An 18,188-nucleotide genomic window follows, 5' to 3' on the forward strand; every position below is an offset into this window, starting at 1 on the left:
AGCAAATCTGGGCCTTGGTAGGTTGTTATGCCATCTGGCAGGTCGTGAAAAATATCATGACAGGGCTCGGGCTCGGTCCCTCCGAGGGTTGAGGGCAGCGTACTTTGGATGAGGCCATTGCCGGCGACTTGGTATATGTTCAGGATTCGACCGACTGGAGTCGTGTCGATCACGAACTAGGCGTTTGGTAGAGTGTTGGTAGTTAGACTTGGACCGGAGAAGCTGGATGGTGTTGACAGGAGGAAGAGAAGTGGTGAGAGGAGAAAGATGTTGCCAGCAGGAGTCCCAGAACAGACGAGAAATAATATTTTGGGAAGCAGCACCCAAGCCCAGGGTGTGTGTGTGGTCAGGAGCGGGGCGTATGTAGCAGACTGGTGTCTGAATAGGATGTCTGAATTGATGCCTGTGCGATGACTATCGAGACTTGCTCAGTTCAGTGAAAGCGCACCCGGCTGGTCACTTATTCACTAGTACCTTTGAGCCACCAAACATGGCCTTGTGCCTTGGAAGTCAAGAGGGGGCTCAACCATAGGGAGCCAAGGCCCTGGACCGGGTTCCAACGACTTCCACCCAGCGCTACGTGCTGCCATTTGTTCTGGTGTTCGGGGGGCTCTCCAGCCATGGAGTGGCTACGGGTGGAGTTGAAGAGGCAGGTCGATTGGTTCGTTGACACCCTTGCCAAAGCATCCGAACTGAGTTGCAGCAGGGAAAGAGAGCCCGTGAGAGGGAGAGAGCCTGAGAGGGAGAGGAGGGGTCAGGCCGTGGTCCGCGGACGGGTGTGGCGTTAGAACGTGGGTGTGTCATGCGCTCAAAGTCGCAATCGGCCGGCGAACGGGGGCTGAGCAATCGATGGCTCTATCCCATCCCCTTGTTCTGACCTGAAGGAACGGACAGGTATTCTGTGAAGAAGACACGAGACAAATTATGCCTGGCTTCACTCGCTACTATCAAAGGAAGTGACGGCAAGAGCATGCTATCAACAGTCGATAGTGATCAACTTGGAGGGGACATGCTGGCAGTACAGTACTGTACAGACATGCATACATACAGACAGACAGACAGACAGAAGCATGTATCCCCTCAATTCCCCTCCCGTCCTGCATGAGGCGTTGTGCTTTTGCGCTGGTCCATGATTGGATTCCCCTCACAAACTGGCACCGGTCTTTGCTTGATAAGGTATAAAAGAGTGAATTGACTTGGTTTGTGCACCATCACAAATCGTGCCAGGGTCTTGTCCGCTGCACAACGTTGTAGCCAGGGGAATAAACTAGACCGTTTCCACTGTTCCTGAAGGTTATCTGCTTGAGAAAGTCAGGTCCCGTCTGCACAAACGGTTCCAGGAGGAGGGTATAAAGAGAGTGCATCTGTCTCAACAATCGCGGTGGGTAACGCTCGTCGTTCGGCTTGGGTTTCCTGTTGGGTAGACAGTCATTGATCTTTGTTATGCTCGCCGTTTGGTTCTGGGCTGATTCGTCACCCGACGCGTCCATGTCCTCATTGCATTGCCTGGACTCCGTCCGTGGCACAATGGGTACATAATACAGTCTTGTACAGTGCCTTTGGTTGGTATGTATAAAAATATACATACTAGACTTTAATTATCACGTTGCTGCAGCCAGGCTCGCTCTCTCCATTTCCCCAACTTCCGAGACGGGTAGAGTGGACGGTGGCCCCGTGGCCTGGTTTGTAGCCTGTCTGCCTGCTGGCTGTAATAGCAGCCCTGCCCGGACTGGGCGGCCCAGTCTCGCCAGACTTAATCGAGATGGTGATGAGCTCGCACTGGGTGGGGAGCTGAGTCGGTTTGGATGGTGAAAAGTGAGGAGTTGATGCTGAAGGGAAGACTCATTTTGGGGACTGAGTGGGGTCTTGAAATCTGGGGGACGTAATTGTTAGTCAACACTCGCACTGTAAACTTTATTCCAGAGAAAGGGCAGCGCGATGTGTTTGACCAGAAATGCCTACATGTTCAATACAATACATAGCTCAACAAGACGAGATGATTGCTACAATAATATCTGGTACCGTTATAGCGAGATTGTCTCAGATCCTCGGGTTGAGTTGTTTGAAGTTTCTTGAACAAGTGGCCATCAATTCATCTCGTATTGTAATTTTGTACAGCTGTCAGGTACCAATATCGATCTGTGCTCACCATGTCAACTCTCGTATGCAATAGGCTGTGTCTCATTAACTCCTTTGTTCAAGGCACTGGGTTTGGAAATGAACAAATATTGAAAAAAGACGAGGCTCTCATGTCTCTCGCTAACTGTACAGAGTACCAGCGTGAGACGCGTCTAATGAAACCTCTGACCAAGGACCGATCAATGGATCTGTTTCGAGCCCTGGGTTGTGGATGTTTTGGAAACCTGTTTCTGTAACCATCCCAACAACGCGTAATGCTTTTCTTCAAAGGTTATTTGTATTGTTTTATGCCTGAAGTTTAATTATGCAGTTCAATGTCGCTGACATCAGCGTCGTTATTGCTTGCTTCTCGCCAAGAGATTGATTGATTGATTGATGACTGAGCGGCGAAGCAACAATTCATGTCCGTCACAACCACAGTACGAATTCATCTATCCCTGGCATGTTACAATCCATCCTTCTGTTAGAAACGATTCCTCCTATCCTCTCTTACACGTGGTGATAACCCATGCTCCTTCAACTCAAACCTAACCCTTGCCCTGGCCCTGAATGCTACAGTAACCTTAACGGGTTAATCAAGCCAAGTGACCAAGTGGTGATCTGATCTGATAACGCTACGGTACTGTACATGTTTGCTGGTCTGACTTGTTGGCCTGATGTTTTATACTCCGACCCGGCTGGTTAGACAGGAAGTGAGAAGGAAGAGGGACTTCTTCTTATTCGGCAATGGCTTGTTCTGGACGTTCCAAGGAGAAAAAAAGTTGAGACCCTTCTTTTTCCAACTTTTTTTTTTCTTGGTCGATCTTTCAGCGATCGATGAACCACCCATGTAAACTCTTGTCAGGGCTACACATCCCATGCCACTCTAAGAGATATTGCATTGATCGTGTAGAATACCTAGTAAAGTTTTACTTACTGTCTCGAGCAAGGAATCTTCGGAATTGAAATGCTCTTATTTCTTGAATAGCATCTTTGAGGATGAATTATTTGATTTAGAGCCCCCTAAAACGGTTAGGGCGTGTAGTTAATTTACTAATGGGATGCATACCCCTCATTCTTAGTTTCTCGATACAGACAGAAGCCGATCCACCACCACCACCCAAGAGTCGTCAGCTACAGCCACCATCACATCGCTAAAAAAGCCATTGTCAATGGAAGCAGAAAAAGGAGAGCCCTGGATTTAGTTGACACCGCAATTTTCGGTTAGCTGGTACGCTTAATAAAGGGACAGATTAGCATTGACAATGACTGACTGACGATGCTAAAAGGGGCAGGGGAAGTAATGTTCTTTCTATTGGTCTTTTTTATCATTGAACCAGATTAGCCCAGATTCTCACGTAAGTGATGCACAGAAAGGAGGCGGGTGTGAACGGTAACAAACAACTCAAGCATCCTGTCCAACGTGTCAAGATATGTGATAGATAGACTATTGCTTATGTATGTGCATCTATCCGTACTACATACACAATATCTTATGCGGCACTTGGCTGCGATCATTGTCGAATCCCAGAAACATATGTTGATCTACGTACAGCACTGATGTACCCATTTACCCCTCAAACTACTATTCCCTTCTTGGATCCTCACAGATCACAAGCACTTTCACCTGACCTAACTGCTGTAGTTCCGTCTTGCCGTCCGTTGTGTCTGGTCACAGGGAGTCTAGTCTACCTTGAAGAGGAGGAAGTATCGTGAGAATTTAGCAGGATGTGTTGCTCCAACCCTCCACGGGTAAAAAAGGTGGCCTGTGCTGCTATTGTGTTGTGTAACTGTGGAAGGTGTAACATCAGTTTTTGATCGCCACTCTCTTGATCAGACGAACTGCCTACCCAAACAACCAGGTTCATGATTTCCGGCTTCTTTCTTCACCATCAACACCCTCATAGACTATTAATGGTCTCTTTAGCATTCAAGATTCATCACACGTTCCTGACTATCCTACGGGGCATTGCCGTCTTGAGATAGGATTTGACGATCCCTAATATAAATCCCAGTTTCTGTCGGAAAAAAGTCTACCAATAACGAGAGGTTATCCGGTGCCAATTTTCCAATAATTAAGCTTCAACACGTGGAGTTGATGCCTTGAAGGTCAATTCGAATGACTGCAGTGCATTCCTTGGAATCCTCTGTCAAATTGGCTTTCAGATACGAAGACAACAATTCAAGTTTTTACATCGCAACGACGTCATCAGAGTGCTCCCCTGGCTAAAAGGTAACTGATTGGAACCCATTCAAGATTATGTCCTGAAATCCCTTCACTTCCATTTCAGATATCGATCGCACATTGACTTTGCCATTTTCATGCGTATTTAACTCAATGATGTAATTCTGACATGCAAATGAACAGTCGACCACCACTCAGTGATCAATACTGGTGTTAAAAAAAAAATTACTGGTTCCTACAATTAAAATGACAAAGACTCCATAAGAGTGGAATTCCTAGCCTGCTAAGACAAGACCGCATTGGGGGTGCTTCGAGCTTACATGAACAAAGGCCAATCAGACTCGATACACATTCCTCCACATTCTGTCAATCTCGATCTTGTTTTGAGACAGAAAAAAAAATATTGATTGAGAAACAAGCACTCGCATCCATTCACTGTCGTGCGAGTATATCGTTATTGGCCAGTGGGCTGCTCAACAGTGAGACATTTGCACGAGGACAGACAATACTTGACTGTACACCAATATAGTATCTGTCCTGAATCTGACTATTGTCGGCAACAGTATTGAATTGCTCGCATTGCCGGCTCTGCAGCCGAACCTGCGTTGACGATCCGGGGGGATCACTGGCCGTTAAAGCACAAGCACTGGATCATTGAAAGAGCCGCCGCTTCCAGAGGCCCGCTGTCCGCTACACACACTAATAGTGCACTACAAAGCACTGCAGACAGCACTGTACTGTACGAGAGGCTTACCTACCTAGGTAGTCTGGCTCATGACAGCTGGAGCCGGGTGGATATCTGGACCGTCTTAGTGTCAGAGGCAGCAACACGCAGTTTGGCAACCAACCAACCCAACAATCACCTCTCTTGGGCTCTTCCGTCCCTAGGGGCAGAAGACCTAACACTAATCCAAATAGGATCGATACCATTGGAATGGTCGGTGACGACCTGCCTCGCTCTACGCTCGTGTTTGCATGAATGAATGCATGAATTGATCGAGAATGAGACCTCATCAGTCACCAGTATTCGGACCTTTGAATCCACTTGAAGGGTTCTCAACCAGTTACAGAATCTCTGGCCGGAGTCATATTGTACAGCACATAAACTGGTAGTCTGTACAGCATCGGCACTTACATTATGATGCCGCCAGTTGTCCAGCGGTACAGCGGTTGCGAGCCCGAACTCCGTGTCCGCCAGTTGCCGCCAAATGCCATTTGTGTTTCTGTCGCCGAGGCTTCCTTTTCCCCGCCTTATGAATTAATTGCCCTCTCCTCTATCACGACGCCCGCCTCGCTGGGCTGGACTGGGTCTTGCTGATACCTGTGGCACAGCTGGTACGCCCTACGGGCAGAATACGCACAGGGGCGTGCTCTGAGCCTCGACAGGGATTCAAAGAGATGTGGATATGGATGTTCTTATCTTGATAAGAATGGGGAATTTCATGCCTCAAGTTAACTGGATACAGGCAGTGACAAAGGATGTTTGAAAGATGCCTCCAGTCTGTGACTCTCGCCGTTACAAGCACGAACAATTCCGAGAGGACAACGTCAGCAAGGTTGTATTATCAAGGCACTGCTCGATATTCCATGTTCCTGAGCTGTGCTGTTCCTGCATGACATGGGAGCTGCCCAGTCCACGTGGTTTCATATCATTGTGTTTAGGATTCCTTTACGTTCTGGCTGAGGTCTTGAGACATGGCAAGGATTCCATGGATGGGATCGTCTGGCCAAATTTCTTAAGACAGAGCAGAAGCTATAGTTTGTTAGCCTGTCCCTTCCCGAGATCAGCAATGCTTGTCGGGGCCGGACTGGGCCAGGGACAGCTTAGAAGACGGGACGAATGGAATGTTGGTTGGGTTTCGAGCCCTACAACGGGTGGACGGGTACCCGAATTCCTTTTGCTCAGATTCCAGAAACAATGAATAACTCGACTAGCCCTTGTGGCTTGAGGGTTGATGGCGGCTTGCAGGTCAATTTTGAGATTGTGGCTTCAATTTCTTAGACGGGTGTCCCGCAGGATTCACCATTTGGAAGGCGTTCGTGACGTGCTTCCCAGTGTGTAGATAAACTCAACGGAGGTCGTTTGAAAGAGACATACTTGAAGATCTGCAGCATGTTGCTTGAAGGGTACCAAGCCTCGGATATCAACGAGTAGCCAGTCTGGTATCCTTCATGGGTGGTTGGGTGCGTGATTGCCGATGTCGGAGCGCTCTATGACAAAGTGTTGAGCTTCCTTGACGACGCCTGTGTGATTTCATGGGATCACAGTGGATATGTATGGCTGATTTGTTTATTGAAGTTTATTCTCTATAAATTGTGATGTGTGGATTGTGTTATTCGTTTTCGTGAATGCCACGTCTCGACGCGAGTGAAATCAGAGGGCTTGCTTTTACACGCCCTAGCTCTTGTCACAGAATCAGGTTTTCTATTGAGAGACTGTCATACTCAAAACATAATTTTATTATCATGAGAGATTGAAGTAGTGACAACTTGAAAGGTCTTACACATACATGTGAAAGAGAAGCAAATCGCTCATAGCAACATAGCACACAACCAATCTATCAAGATCTACAGTCTAGTTCATGTACCCCGCGGATTAGAGTGTTCTTAATTTAGGTAGTTTCAATTTACAGCGGGCGCTGGACCATTTCTCGTGTCCGAATCCATTGACACATAAAAAGACCGCAAGTCGCCTCGTCGCACTCAAGATAAAGTTATTCGCAGGAGGCGGATTTGTCTGAGAGATAGAGGCAACACCAATATGAAACTCATCATGTCGGACAAAGTACAGTCCCTAGTCCAGGTTGTACCGTAGTTTAAAGGCTCATCCCCCACGTTTCTTAATCCGTCGGTGGCTTGATCGTTTTGAGGATTTTAGATTTTCTTCTTCTCATCTTGACTTTTTTTTTAATATAGAGATTTGAAGTTTAATTTGTTTGTTATTGCTACAGCCACCACCACAACAATCCTGATAACTACCTTCGTTGCCTGGCACTAACAACCACCTTGTCTTAATCTCAATACCACATAACACTATCGTAACAACAAAACAACAATGACTGCTGATCAAGACGTATATCGCAAGACTGGAAGAGGCGGAGCAGGCAATTACGTTGTCCAAAACAAGGCTGATGAAGCCGACAAGGTAAACTCACCACAATACTCGTTTACCTCCACCGTCTCACATTCAAACCCCTAGGACCTCGAAGCTCAAAGCCTAGCCACCGACGAAGTGCCCCCTCCAGATCGCGCAACAGCCAACGTCCCAGCGCGCGCTGGACGCGGCGGATCCGGTAACTACGTCAACCCGTCAGACCTGCCCGACGCGGCCGAGCAGGACGAGATGGCTAGAAAGACGGCTGCTGCGGTGAACGCGAGCCTTATGAAGAACCAGAATGTCCGGGGAGGTGGGCTGGGCGGTCGCGGAGGCGCGGGGAACTGGAAGCATGCTATTTCTTTCGAGGAGGAGGAGAGAATGAGGGAAGAAGATAGGTCGAGGGGTGAGGCGCTGGAGAGGAAAGTTAGGGAGACGGTTGAGAAGGGGTTGAAGATGCCTGAGAAGGTGCATCATGGACCTCAGCATATCAAGCGTAATGATTGATTAGTCTTGGATTACGGTGTGTAGGAATAGTGTTAAATCATTTGGTTGGAATAATTGAGTAATTTGGTTGATCCATGAATGGGCATTGTCAAGACTATGTTTATATTTCATCACTTATACTCATGCCAGTCAACCTCTTCTTTCCCTCAACTCCTCTCAACAAGTCATAGGTCATTCATACACAAATATACATCCTATAAAACTCTCTCAAAAAGGCCTCGGAATCTCTGCTTCTCTAGCCAACATAAGAGCAATCGAGCCAAGTTCATCCAAACCCATCACACCTTCGTTCAAACCAGGGAACTCAAAGAGGTCGAAATCCGAATCACATACAGTCCCATTAGCAGGTAGTGTTCCTTTTTGAAAGTACTCTCGTATGTAACGGACTGAGCAAGTTGAGGGTGCTGCAAGAGAGCAATGCTGAGAATAGAGTTAGTTTTGTATCTTGTACTGAGAAAGTTCAACATGTCTTACCCCGTATGCATTCTGGGTCAGGACAATTGAGCTTGGGAACTTGGCTGAGTTGTTAAATGCGCTTTGTAGAGGCGTGACATTATCAGCTATGTTGCCGATGTAAAGAATGGGATGCGCAGTGTCGCCCCTGAAGTCGGCTACTCAATATGTTAGCATCTCCGTCTTCTACACGCATCCTTGGTCGGGAGTTGGAAGCACTCACCATCTGTAAACTCCCATTTCGGTCTCGTCTTTCTTCCTACACAAGAAACGCGGAAATTGGCATTAGCTGCACCAGCCCAGCGACTCTTGTTCGTAATCCTGTCAAAATACTCTGCGATTTCCTCTGGCGATTCGTTCGCGGCCTTTGAATCCGAGCACATGATGGCAGGGAAAGCATCGGGTTCCATTGGCGTCTCGAAAGGCGTTGTAGCAGGAGTATCTCCTAGCTCGCAAAACCCTCCCTCAAGAGCCTTGTTACCGCTCATCTCCAGAACCATTTCGTAGAAAGGCACTCCGTCACCTTTCTCCAGGGCGGCAAACACACGAGCCAGTTGAGGAAACTTGACGATCGGGGAATAGATACAAGTCTGGATAAGGCGCTGAACATGGGAGTAGGAAATCAGGACGGGTAGTTCAGGACCTGAATCTTGAGACCATGCGGGCAGCAGAACTGGTGACTTCTTGAGGTGGGCGAGGAGATCGCCTCGTCGCTTCTCGATGGCTTGTGGAGATTCAGCGTGGAATGCACACTTAAGAGGACCGACTTTGTGGCATGCTGTGTCAAAAGCGTCAAAAATCTTGTCTGTATCAGAAACAAAGTTTCCGTGATCCAAGTTGAACCAGTCATGATAGTCAACGTTTCCTGAGTCCTTGGTTAATCATGATCAAAGAGAGTCGATATCACTGGGAACTCACCATCACTAACAAGCCTCTCTACCCGTTCAGGATACAGTCCAGCAAACACACCGCCAAGGATAGTACCGTAACTAAAACCCCAATAACGAAGCTTCTCGTTACCAGTCTTGTCGAGAATCTCCAGCATATCTCTTGCGATGGATGCGGATCCGATGAACTTCATAAGACCCATGTCCTCCATTGCCGACTCGCATGTGCCCGAGTAGGCTGCAGCTCGGGCGTAAGCATCGTAGATAAGACCTGGATGTTCATCGGCTACAGGTGTGTCTTGAAGAGCCCAAAGTCGTCGTCTTTGGGATGAACCCCAGCATTCAACACGGGGTGTAGAAACTCCGACTAAAATGGTCAGTATTTCTGTTAAAATAGTGGCTTGCAGATATGACTTACCTCCTCGGGGGTCAAAACTGATAACATCCTAAAACAGTGAGTAGATTGTGCCGAGTCTGGGTGTTGGATGGGCTTACATGGTTGTCACCCACAATTGCTTGTAGAATGTAACCCTCGCGCTTTACAAAGGCGATTCCTGAACCTCCAGGACCCTAGTACTAAAGTCAGTATATATAACGGTCAATAAAGACGAACGAGACTATACCCCAGGGTTAACGAATAGCGGGGAGACTGTATTGTTCTTGGACTTGGCTGGTAGTTTGATAACTCCAAGTACCACACGCTTGCTATCAGAAGGCTTGAGCCAATCCATGGGGACCTGAATATATGTCATCAGCATCTGTTATAAGTACCGGCGAAGGAATTACTCACGTCAAGCCTTGCACATTCAAACTTGTCATAGCAAGACTCCCAGTGTAGGTCTCGTCGTGGTTTGATCTGTAGTTTCCGTCAGATATCTAGTCCTAGTGATGCAAATTGGTCCTTACATCGTTCCAAGTCCATGGTTTCTCTGCTGGTTCCTTGATGTCATTTGGTACAGGGTGAGGGCGGTGGTGGAAAAAGCTAATAAGACAGACAGCAGCCAATAGTCCCAACACGGTAGAAACGTTAGATCTGCGCGGGCGCTGCTGAAGGCGGCCTCTTAATAGAGGCGTTGCCTCTGGTGTCGTCTTTTCATTCATGGCGAGAAGGAATATCGCAGAGCCCTCTAGTAGAAGAGTTGGGACTAGATAGACCAAATTGTTACTCAAGTTCACAAATCGCCAAACATAAAGAGGATGAGAATAAGATGAAAGAGATTGGAACGTGGTGTCGGCAAGGTCCATCTTACGAATCGCTAGCTTTTGCCTAAGACATACCTGCAGGACGGGATGAATGATAAGCCAGATCAGCGACCAAGAGGAGACGGTGATTGATTAATCAACATAAACCTGGCAAAAACGGTCCAAGACATCCCTTTTCCAGCTCTCAACGTCCAAGTTCGAGGCAGAGGGAGACTTTCTTACGTTCAGGTACTCCAAGCTTACGTCGTCCTATCACGTAGCACTTGATTCCAATTGCCTATTTCAGGACAGCGTCAAGAGTCATGAGATCCATCCATTTGGGTCTTGCCTATCTGATCGTCGTTTTGACCACTAACTTTAGTGACCCTTGCATGGCTTCAACGGCTAAACTCCTTGGAAAATCATATTTGGTTAACTTTGTTTTATTAAGTGACCTCTTTTTTCAAATTGGTTCTATAACATTGATGATGATGATAATAGCCCGCCTGTCCAAATCATTCGAAAGCGTCCCGTACTGAACGCTCCGGAATGAAAATGACAAAAGGTCAACCCGGACATGCTTGTTGGGTATAGATAACTGGAAACACAAATCATTCCGCCAAAAAGAGTCACAATCCAAGTCTTTCTTGCGGTGCGCGCTCTCTGCATGACGAAGAAAAATGCTTTCTCTCTATAGTATCCCAACGCCGTGGTATGCCTTCGAATCAAAAACACCCATAACGCCCTTGTCTCGTAGACCTTTTTTGCTTTCGCTGTCTTAGTAGCCCGCCTCCGCGCGTGGACATGTTGCACCGACTTTCTCTTTTTAGATTCCACCGCCAATGAGTTTTCCCATTCAGTCTTCCATGTCGACATCGCCCATCTCGTCGTCGTCCTCGTCGTCATCCTCATCGTCTTCATTGTCAAACATGCCGCTCTCGCCCTCCTCGTCATCATCCTCGTCGTCGTCAACCTCGAGAGCAATGGCGACTCTCTTCTTCTCGCCACCGAAAACCTTGGACTGCTGGCGCTCGGGCTCCATCTCCTCAATCTCCTCCTCGCCCAAGCCAAGCTCGCGCAGGCGCTTCTTCTCGCTGCCGCGCATGCGGGGCAGGAGATGCTCGTTCTCAGCGACGAGCTTGCGGGCGGTGGCGAGCTCACGCTCACGCTTGCCAGCCATGCGCTTCTTGTAGAAGACGCGCTCGCGACGTTGGCGGATCTCAGAGACACGCTCCATGGCCTTGAGGGTCTTGCCCATGAGCTCTCGGTCGTAGCGGACGGGAACGTTGCGGCGGGCGGCGAACTGCAGAGTAGAGTCGACCGTCATCTCCTTGCCGGCGGCCTTACGGAAGGCCTTTGTCCACTTCAGCTTGCGAGGGTTACGCTTCATCTTGAACTGTAGAGTAGCAGTGTTAGCGGTGTGAGATCTGAGGCAGGTCGCAACGTTGCTGTAGACGTACGTTCTTGTGGCATTTGCTGCGGCAGAATCGAAAGACTCGGGCATCGTTGCGCACAAAGGTAATACCCTTGCTAGGGTAAGCAGGGCGACTACAGAAATAACAGGTTTCGATTCTAGAGTAACTCGTTAGTGACAGTTCAAGGTAGAGCTCAAGTCTCGATATCGTAAATGCTCAGTCTCCAAGAGGATGAACTTGACAAATACATCCTCGATCGAGACAAGCATATAGCATAGAGTCCATCTGTATCCAACAACGTACCTCATTTTGTATGGGTGGTGGTCTACAAGACCAAAACGACTTCAATTCAGCTTCCCACCCCACTGGTTTTGAGGTATCCCGAACTTTTTTTCGCTCTAAAGATTTTTTTGTTCCCAGCCGCCATCTGAGCTTATCGATAACAGTACACCGGACAAACATGATTCCGAAAGTCACCGGTCCGCGCCGGAGACTCTTAGAAAACTTTCCCCGATTTGCCCTCCGGGTCGAACATCTCCATCTGCCTCACCCAAGCTACGTCTGTCGAGATCGAAACACAATCTTCAAAATGGCTTCTGTTATGGCATGGGGCGCCGGCGCTGCCGTCGCGGCCTTTTTGGTATGCAACCAAGGAAACCGGATATCGAATTCTGGTCACTAACATCTTTTGCAGGGTCGAGCTGGTCTGGTCGCATGGAGACGCTCACGAGGTGGCGTTGGAGCCATGGGCAAGGCTTTCTACAAGGGTGGTTTTGAGGCCAAGATGACCAAGAAGGAGGCTACCCTGATCTTGTCGCTTAAGTATGTGTTTATTAATTTTACTACACTCAACAACATACTAACATCCCACTCAGCGAGCGAGCCATTACCAAGGACAAGGTCCGCAAGGCCCACCGAACCCTCATGCTTCTCAACCATCCCGATCGAGGTGGAAGCCCTTATCTTGCGACAAAGGTGAACGAGGCCAAGGAGTTCCTGGACAAGAACGGTTAAATCATGACGAACGATAAAGCACTCATTCGAGTCTCGATATTCGGATCCATCAGAATCGATTTATGAACCTTACAAAAAAGCATAATCAACGACTAGGGTCTGGCGTGGGCATATGGCCGCGTGTGTAAAGTGTACACTACTTGTTTCCATAGCGATGGCGTTTGTTGGGTTTAAGAAGAGGCTCTTTGGAGCCAGGTGATGGGATATGCCGTCGTTAAGCTATCTAGGATGAATGTTGTATGAATACAGGGTCAATCGACCCGTTCTCTTCTCATGATGCTTTCGGTTGCCTTGTTACAATTACAAAAAATGTCCACACGGTTATGGTTTCTGTCTGGACTGGCGCTCCCCGCACGAATCCTTCATTCAGTCCACCCCATTGAGCATTTTGTTGCTCTGCTGCTCGTTCCCATTCACCTCTTGCACCGCAATTCCAAGCATAGCGCAAAGCGTGTAATGAGCATCGTTACCGGCGTTGTGAAGATGCTTGTTTGGAATGCCCAGATCGTTGAGCACGGTGATGAGGCCTCTTCCATTGGGTGAGCTACACCAAGCTTGGTGGAGGTCCTGGGTGTCGACAGGCTCTCTCAGCCCAGCCAGGGCTCGGAGATCTATACCTATCTCGTTGAAGTAGGTGAAATCCTGTCGTACATCATGCCCTACGACGATGATTTCCCGTTGGGAGAAAAGATAGGGGTTTAAAATGCCCATGATGGTGTCTTGAAGCTCGGCCTTTTGAGGGAAGATACTTTGTCTGTCGAATAGTTAGTGTCACGTAAAAACACAAGCAAAGTCACTCTTACCCAAAGTCAAAGTTGTCAGGACACCCTTTGACAAATTGGTAGTTTCGCAAACCAGCATATTCATGCACTCGAAGGTGATGAGTTTTGACCATAGGCCACCAACCACGACCAACGTCCTTAGGGTGAACGCCTTTGATGTCCCGTGTATCCAGGATGGAAATTCCAACCTCAGAAATAGGGTTTGGCTTCCGTTCAATGGCTTCAACGTCGACACATATGAAAACGATGTCGTGGCCATCAGGGTCTCCTGCAAGACCCAGGTAGCCCACTGTGTTGCGAAGCATTTGGTCCCTGTGACGCTTCTTCTTCGCCGCCTTGTCTGGATCTGCAGTCTTTTTCGACGAGAAGCCGGTCTTAACGGTTCGCATCTTGGACCTCCAGGTGAGCTGCTGCGATGGCAATGCCGCTTGGAAGCCCCTTACGTCTTCGGGGTCGATTGCAGGCCATGGTCGAATGTCAAGGGAGGTTGCATCTAAAGATCGTCTCAAGTAACGGGGACGAGGGGTGCCGCCTTCACCAAACTTCATGTAGAACTTGTCATTGTTCATGGCTCCAACCGGGATTCTGAGGAAAGTGCCCAGCTTCAGGTTGATTTCTTCGAGGAAGACTTCGAACTGGGCGGATGGAACCAAGAGGTAAGGGTCTCTGGCTGGCTCCATGGGGTGATGAAGGTAGAAACTTGCAAAGTTAGCAACGAAAGCGTAGCAACAAGAGATGTACTTACAAGTCCCAAGTTCGATCCTGAAGAATTTCAGTGAAAAATGGCTTCGCCTGTTACAGGGTTAGCCAGTGAAGAGTAAGATCGTAGTTGGTAGCACATACACGAGGCTTGTTGACCTTGCCGATGAAGCGTTCGGGATATGAAACAACGACCTTGAAAGGGCAGAAAGTGAAGTCCTTGTGGGCTGGTTGGCCGATGCGAAAAGTAATGTTGTCAAATGCCTTTCTCTTGTTGCTTTCGAGCAGGTCTTTTCGGGCAGCATCAGCTTCAGCTCGGAGCTGTTCCTGAGAGGCCTGCTCTCTAGCTGCAATTCGTTCCTCATTTCGAATGTACTCATCATCCATTACCATTCCGAAGCTATTTCCAGAGCCAGTTGAAGGCTCATTTTCTGTGTTGTCTTTGTGTGGCGTTTCGGCAAGCTTCACGCCGTTGCCCAAAAGCTCCTGCAGTTTCTCCAAACGACTTTCGAGATCCGACATCGCTGGCATTTCCTGCAAGGCAGAAAAGAGGCGACGATGGAAAGAAAAATAAAAAACGCCGTGGAAGAAGCGTTATTGAAAGAAAGGAAGAAGAGAAAATTAAACCCGTGGTTGGGGATGAAAGGCAGTGCAGCTTCAAAGACTAGAGGGAAGCCTTCGTGCGGCAGGTGCGGTGCTGTGAGGGAGGAAAAAAGGGCAGATGAGAAATGCACCCTTTTGGGCTTATTTGTCAAGGCCAAGTGATTCACTGGTGTTATCACCCGCCTTTTGAAATGTAAAAACAAAGGAAAGTGTTGCCTCAAAAATAAATGTCAAACGGTAAGTGATTGCTCTGCCACTGCCACTGCCAATAATTGTCGGATCGTCATGCAGCGGGCCTCCACATACGGCTGTGTACAGGAATACCAACGCTCATCAATAATGCAGACCGCTACATATTACTTAGACTTTACACAGCGTTGTCAGAATATACTGGAAACAGAAGCGATTATTTAATGCATTTCTTTGTTTAATCGTTTTAATTCTTCATAGTTGATTCATGTTAGACTCTTTGCGCCTGATAGTAGATAACCGCGAACCAGCCAAACTCTTGAATTAATACATAAACCCACTGTTTAACAAACAACAAACTTTACTTCGCTTGCATCATTTTGATCTATAGAACTGGTTCAAGTTAGCAAGCTGCCAGAAACCTTTATTGCGAAACGTACCTCATCAGCCTCTTCTGGGGTGACATCAGACACATCCGATTGCTTGTTGTCAATTAGACCAAGACGGCCCCATCGCACCTTGAACCAGAAGTCTCGTCGGTCACCTCCCATATCTCCAGAGAGCAGCTTCTTCTTCATCCCTTTCATAAAGGTGTTGTAGAGTCCTGGTTCTTCAATACTAATGAGTTCCTCCCTCATCACGCCCAGGCATTCCAGAGCGCGTTGGTATTTGTTGTCGCCAAAGCTTTCTGTAACAAATGTTGATATAATCGTGCCCATTTGCTGAGTTGCATCTTCAATCTCCGAGACCTCTTCGGTTACTGCAAGTGCCCGCTTGAATTCTGGAACTGCATTGTCAGGGCTGATCTCCTTCTTTTCCTCTTCTTCCAGAAGGGCGTCAACATCAAGGCCTGAAATTGGCTTGGCAGTTTCTCTGCCACGCTTGCCCTTGACCTTTGGTGGTACTGTTTTCTAGTTAGCTATAATTCATAACGATACAAGGTAGAATACGAACCTTTCTTGACGTCTGCCGCTTGAATAAGGGCATCCGCCTTACTCTGGACCTTCTTGATCAGATCTTGTGGTGGCTGTGCGAATCGGAGCAATATGGACGGAGTTTCTGGAACTGGCTTCTCAGGATACACTGCTCGTGATTTCACGGCATGGTTCACTCGGTGGATTGTCGGGTTGAAGGTGTCGTCAATAGGCACATATTCAGTCACGTCACTAAAAAGTTAGCAATAATAAGGCGAACATAGATTGAAACGTACCCGTCATCGTCCACACCATATGTTGACAAATCCATGGCGTCAACGTAATCGCTCATGGCATCGTTGAGCTCATCCGTAGGCAGAAGTCGGTGCTTGGTAACAGTCTGGCCAGTAACCGTAATCACTCTATCCAAAGGAGGAAACTGGTAGCTTCGGATATCCTCTGCAAATGGAAGTGGAACGTCGTAGAGACACTCCATGTCTGGTTCTACACCAGGTGCCAACAGCACCAACAGCGGATCTTTGGCATCTTTTGTCACAATCCGGGCAATCGCATAAGACTCAAGCTCGGAGAGTGCCCATACAAGAGACGAAAGCGCGAGGGCGGATTTAGCATCAAATTTGCGTGCTATCGTCACGCAAGTCTCGCCCAGGTTGAGAAATGGTTCGTACTAAACAGCATAAGTACAAGAAATAGGGCGATAGTTCGCATGTGACATACCTTTGCGCATGGAATGAAGCCAATAATCGAGAAGCTCTTCTGTGTGTCAATCTTGGTGATGTTGTGTTCCGACTCGCTGATGTGTACTGCTGTTCGGCCATATTCGTAGCCCTTGGCAAGGTCATCAAACTCGACATCTCGCTTTCCTCCTGGAGCATCTGGGTCATTGACCTTGTATGAACGAGCCTGCTTGACTGCAGAAAACTCAAGACCCTCCATCTCATCGTCTTGGGTGTATTGAGTAGCTTCAGCATCTGCACCTTCAGACTTGATGACTACTGTGCTTGCTGTCAAAGGGCGTGCCAGATGGGTCTTGAAATATCTCTCGACATTGATGCTCATCGCAGCAGGAAACGTCTCAGGGTCTCCAAGAGTGAGGGCGCCGTCATAAGTCTTGTATGGCTTGACTCCTTTGATTCGAGGGGTATCAAGCTCATCAATGGCTTCGGCGATGTTTGCGAAAACGCCGTCTTTGCAGTCGTTAGCGAGTGCTTTGAGAGCTTTCTCGTTATCTTCCTGTCAATATTTAGTTATGCGATTTAAGACAATGGATGCTCTTGCTGACTTTGGTGCTCGTCTTATCTTCTTCCTTGAAGCCATATTCCGGATCATCAAAATCTACGCCACTGCAACTTATTAGACCAGTTGGACAGAAGGGCGTCGTCGGCTTACAGGACGGTGAGTTGAATATTCGAATCGTTGATTTTCTTCGAAATGTCGCTCAGATCATCTCCATCCATTGGTCCTTGGCCATCAGTGATCAAGAATATCTTTCGATTCCATTTGAGCTTCTTCGTAAAGGCGTCCATCATGTCAACTGCTACAACAATGGCGGAAACAGCATCTCCAGCCTCCGTGTTGCTTGGCTTCACCACAGATTGGAGATCTCTTAGAGATGGCATAGTCATTGGCCCCATCTCCTGTAGCACTGAAATGTTATCATAGCCTTCGTCGTCTTGCAACTTGTTGTAGGTGTCGTCTGTTCTTAGACCCAAGACGCCAACGCAGAGCGTTTTGCGGTTCGCCGCGACGACATCTGTGATCTTGTCCCATACATATTGCAAGGTCCAGTCCAAATCAGACTGTGATCTCCCGCTATGAGTCTGGGCCATAGTCGAGCCCAGGTCGAGAATGAAGATGGTTGCCTCTTTTTCAGCCATGATGAGTTTTGTGTCTTGACTGGTACAAGCGATAATAAAGAAATAAACCAAATGGGTGGAGGGAGATGCGAGTTGATTTAAATGAATGTCAATCGTACAAAGCTTCTCAGTGGTGAACCCTTGTATTGTTTAGGCAGAAGGCCTCTAGCTCAGAGCTGCTGTCTAAGATGGAACGTGGGGCGCGATGCCTGCAGGTGAACGGAGATGTACCTAGGCGCGCGAAACACGAAATCACGTGCCGTCCCGAT

General features: G+C 48.0%; 7 protein-coding genes across 7 annotated transcripts; 2 read left to right on the forward strand and 5 right to left on the reverse strand.

Moving 5' to 3' along the window:
• Positions 1-54: 54 nt before the first annotated feature.
• Positions 55-622, reverse strand: FSST1_002352 (uncharacterized protein; the record flags this gene model as incomplete). Its single annotated transcript, XM_083228333.1, has 2 exons — positions 55-371; positions 475-622. The coding sequence occupies 2 exons, from the start codon at positions 620-622 to the stop codon at positions 55-57; spliced, it is 465 nt and encodes a 154-aa protein (XP_083092534.1).
• Positions 623-7,358: 6,736 nt separating this feature from the next.
• Positions 7,359-7,904, forward strand: FSST1_002353 (uncharacterized protein; the record flags this gene model as incomplete). The annotated part of the gene is made up of 2 exons (XM_083228334.1): positions 7,359-7,448; positions 7,503-7,904. 2 exons carry the CDS (start codon positions 7,359-7,361, stop codon positions 7,902-7,904), a joined length of 492 nt encoding a protein of 163 aa, XP_083092535.1.
• A 207-nt stretch (positions 7,905-8,111) lies between these two features.
• Positions 8,112-10,345, reverse strand: FSST1_002354 (Alpha/Beta hydrolase protein; the record flags this gene model as incomplete). Its single annotated transcript, XM_083228335.1, has 9 exons — positions 8,112-8,324; positions 8,379-8,515; positions 8,581-9,222; positions 9,276-9,611; positions 9,663-9,690; positions 9,740-9,814; positions 9,868-9,981; positions 10,035-10,100; positions 10,151-10,345. The coding sequence occupies 9 exons, from the start codon at positions 10,343-10,345 to the stop codon at positions 8,112-8,114; spliced, it is 1,806 nt and encodes a 601-aa protein (XP_083092536.1).
• A 937-nt stretch (positions 10,346-11,282) lies between these two features.
• Positions 11,283-12,149, reverse strand: FSST1_002355 (ribosomal protein L24e-domain-containing protein; the record flags this gene model as incomplete). Its single annotated transcript, XM_083228336.1, has 3 exons — positions 11,283-11,822; positions 11,887-11,998; positions 12,145-12,149. The coding sequence occupies 3 exons, from the start codon at positions 12,147-12,149 to the stop codon at positions 11,283-11,285; spliced, it is 657 nt and encodes a 218-aa protein (XP_083092537.1).
• Positions 12,150-12,430: 281 nt separating this feature from the next.
• FSST1_002356 (mitochondrial import inner membrane translocase subunit TIM14) lies at positions 12,431-12,855 on the forward strand (the record flags this gene model as incomplete). The annotated part of the gene is made up of 3 exons (XM_083228337.1): positions 12,431-12,481; positions 12,536-12,663; positions 12,717-12,855. 3 exons carry the CDS (start codon positions 12,431-12,433, stop codon positions 12,853-12,855), a joined length of 318 nt encoding a protein of 105 aa, XP_083092538.1.
• A 366-nt stretch (positions 12,856-13,221) lies between these two features.
• On the reverse strand, positions 13,222-14,858 carry FSST1_002357 (uncharacterized protein; the record flags this gene model as incomplete). Its single annotated transcript, XM_083228338.1, has 4 exons — positions 13,222-13,609; positions 13,659-14,336; positions 14,383-14,429; positions 14,481-14,858. 4 exons carry the CDS (start codon positions 14,856-14,858, stop codon positions 13,222-13,224), a joined length of 1,491 nt encoding a protein of 496 aa, XP_083092539.1.
• Positions 14,859-15,503: 645 nt separating this feature from the next.
• Positions 15,504-17,940, reverse strand: FSST1_002358 (ATP-dependent DNA helicase YKU80; the record flags this gene model as incomplete). Its single annotated transcript, XM_083228340.1, has 7 exons — positions 15,504-15,521; positions 15,569-16,032; positions 16,083-16,294; positions 16,339-16,730; positions 16,781-17,296; positions 17,346-17,406; positions 17,453-17,940. 7 exons carry the CDS (start codon positions 17,938-17,940, stop codon positions 15,504-15,506), a joined length of 2,151 nt encoding a protein of 716 aa, XP_083092540.1.
• Between the last annotated feature and the right edge of the window lie 248 nt (positions 17,941-18,188).

This window comes from Fusarium sambucinum, chromosome IV, assembly GCF_050947815.1.
Source record: "Fusarium sambucinum isolate potato_lamoka chromosome IV, whole genome shotgun sequence".
NCBI lineage: Eukaryota > Fungi > Ascomycota > Sordariomycetes > Hypocreales > Nectriaceae > Fusarium > Fusarium sambucinum.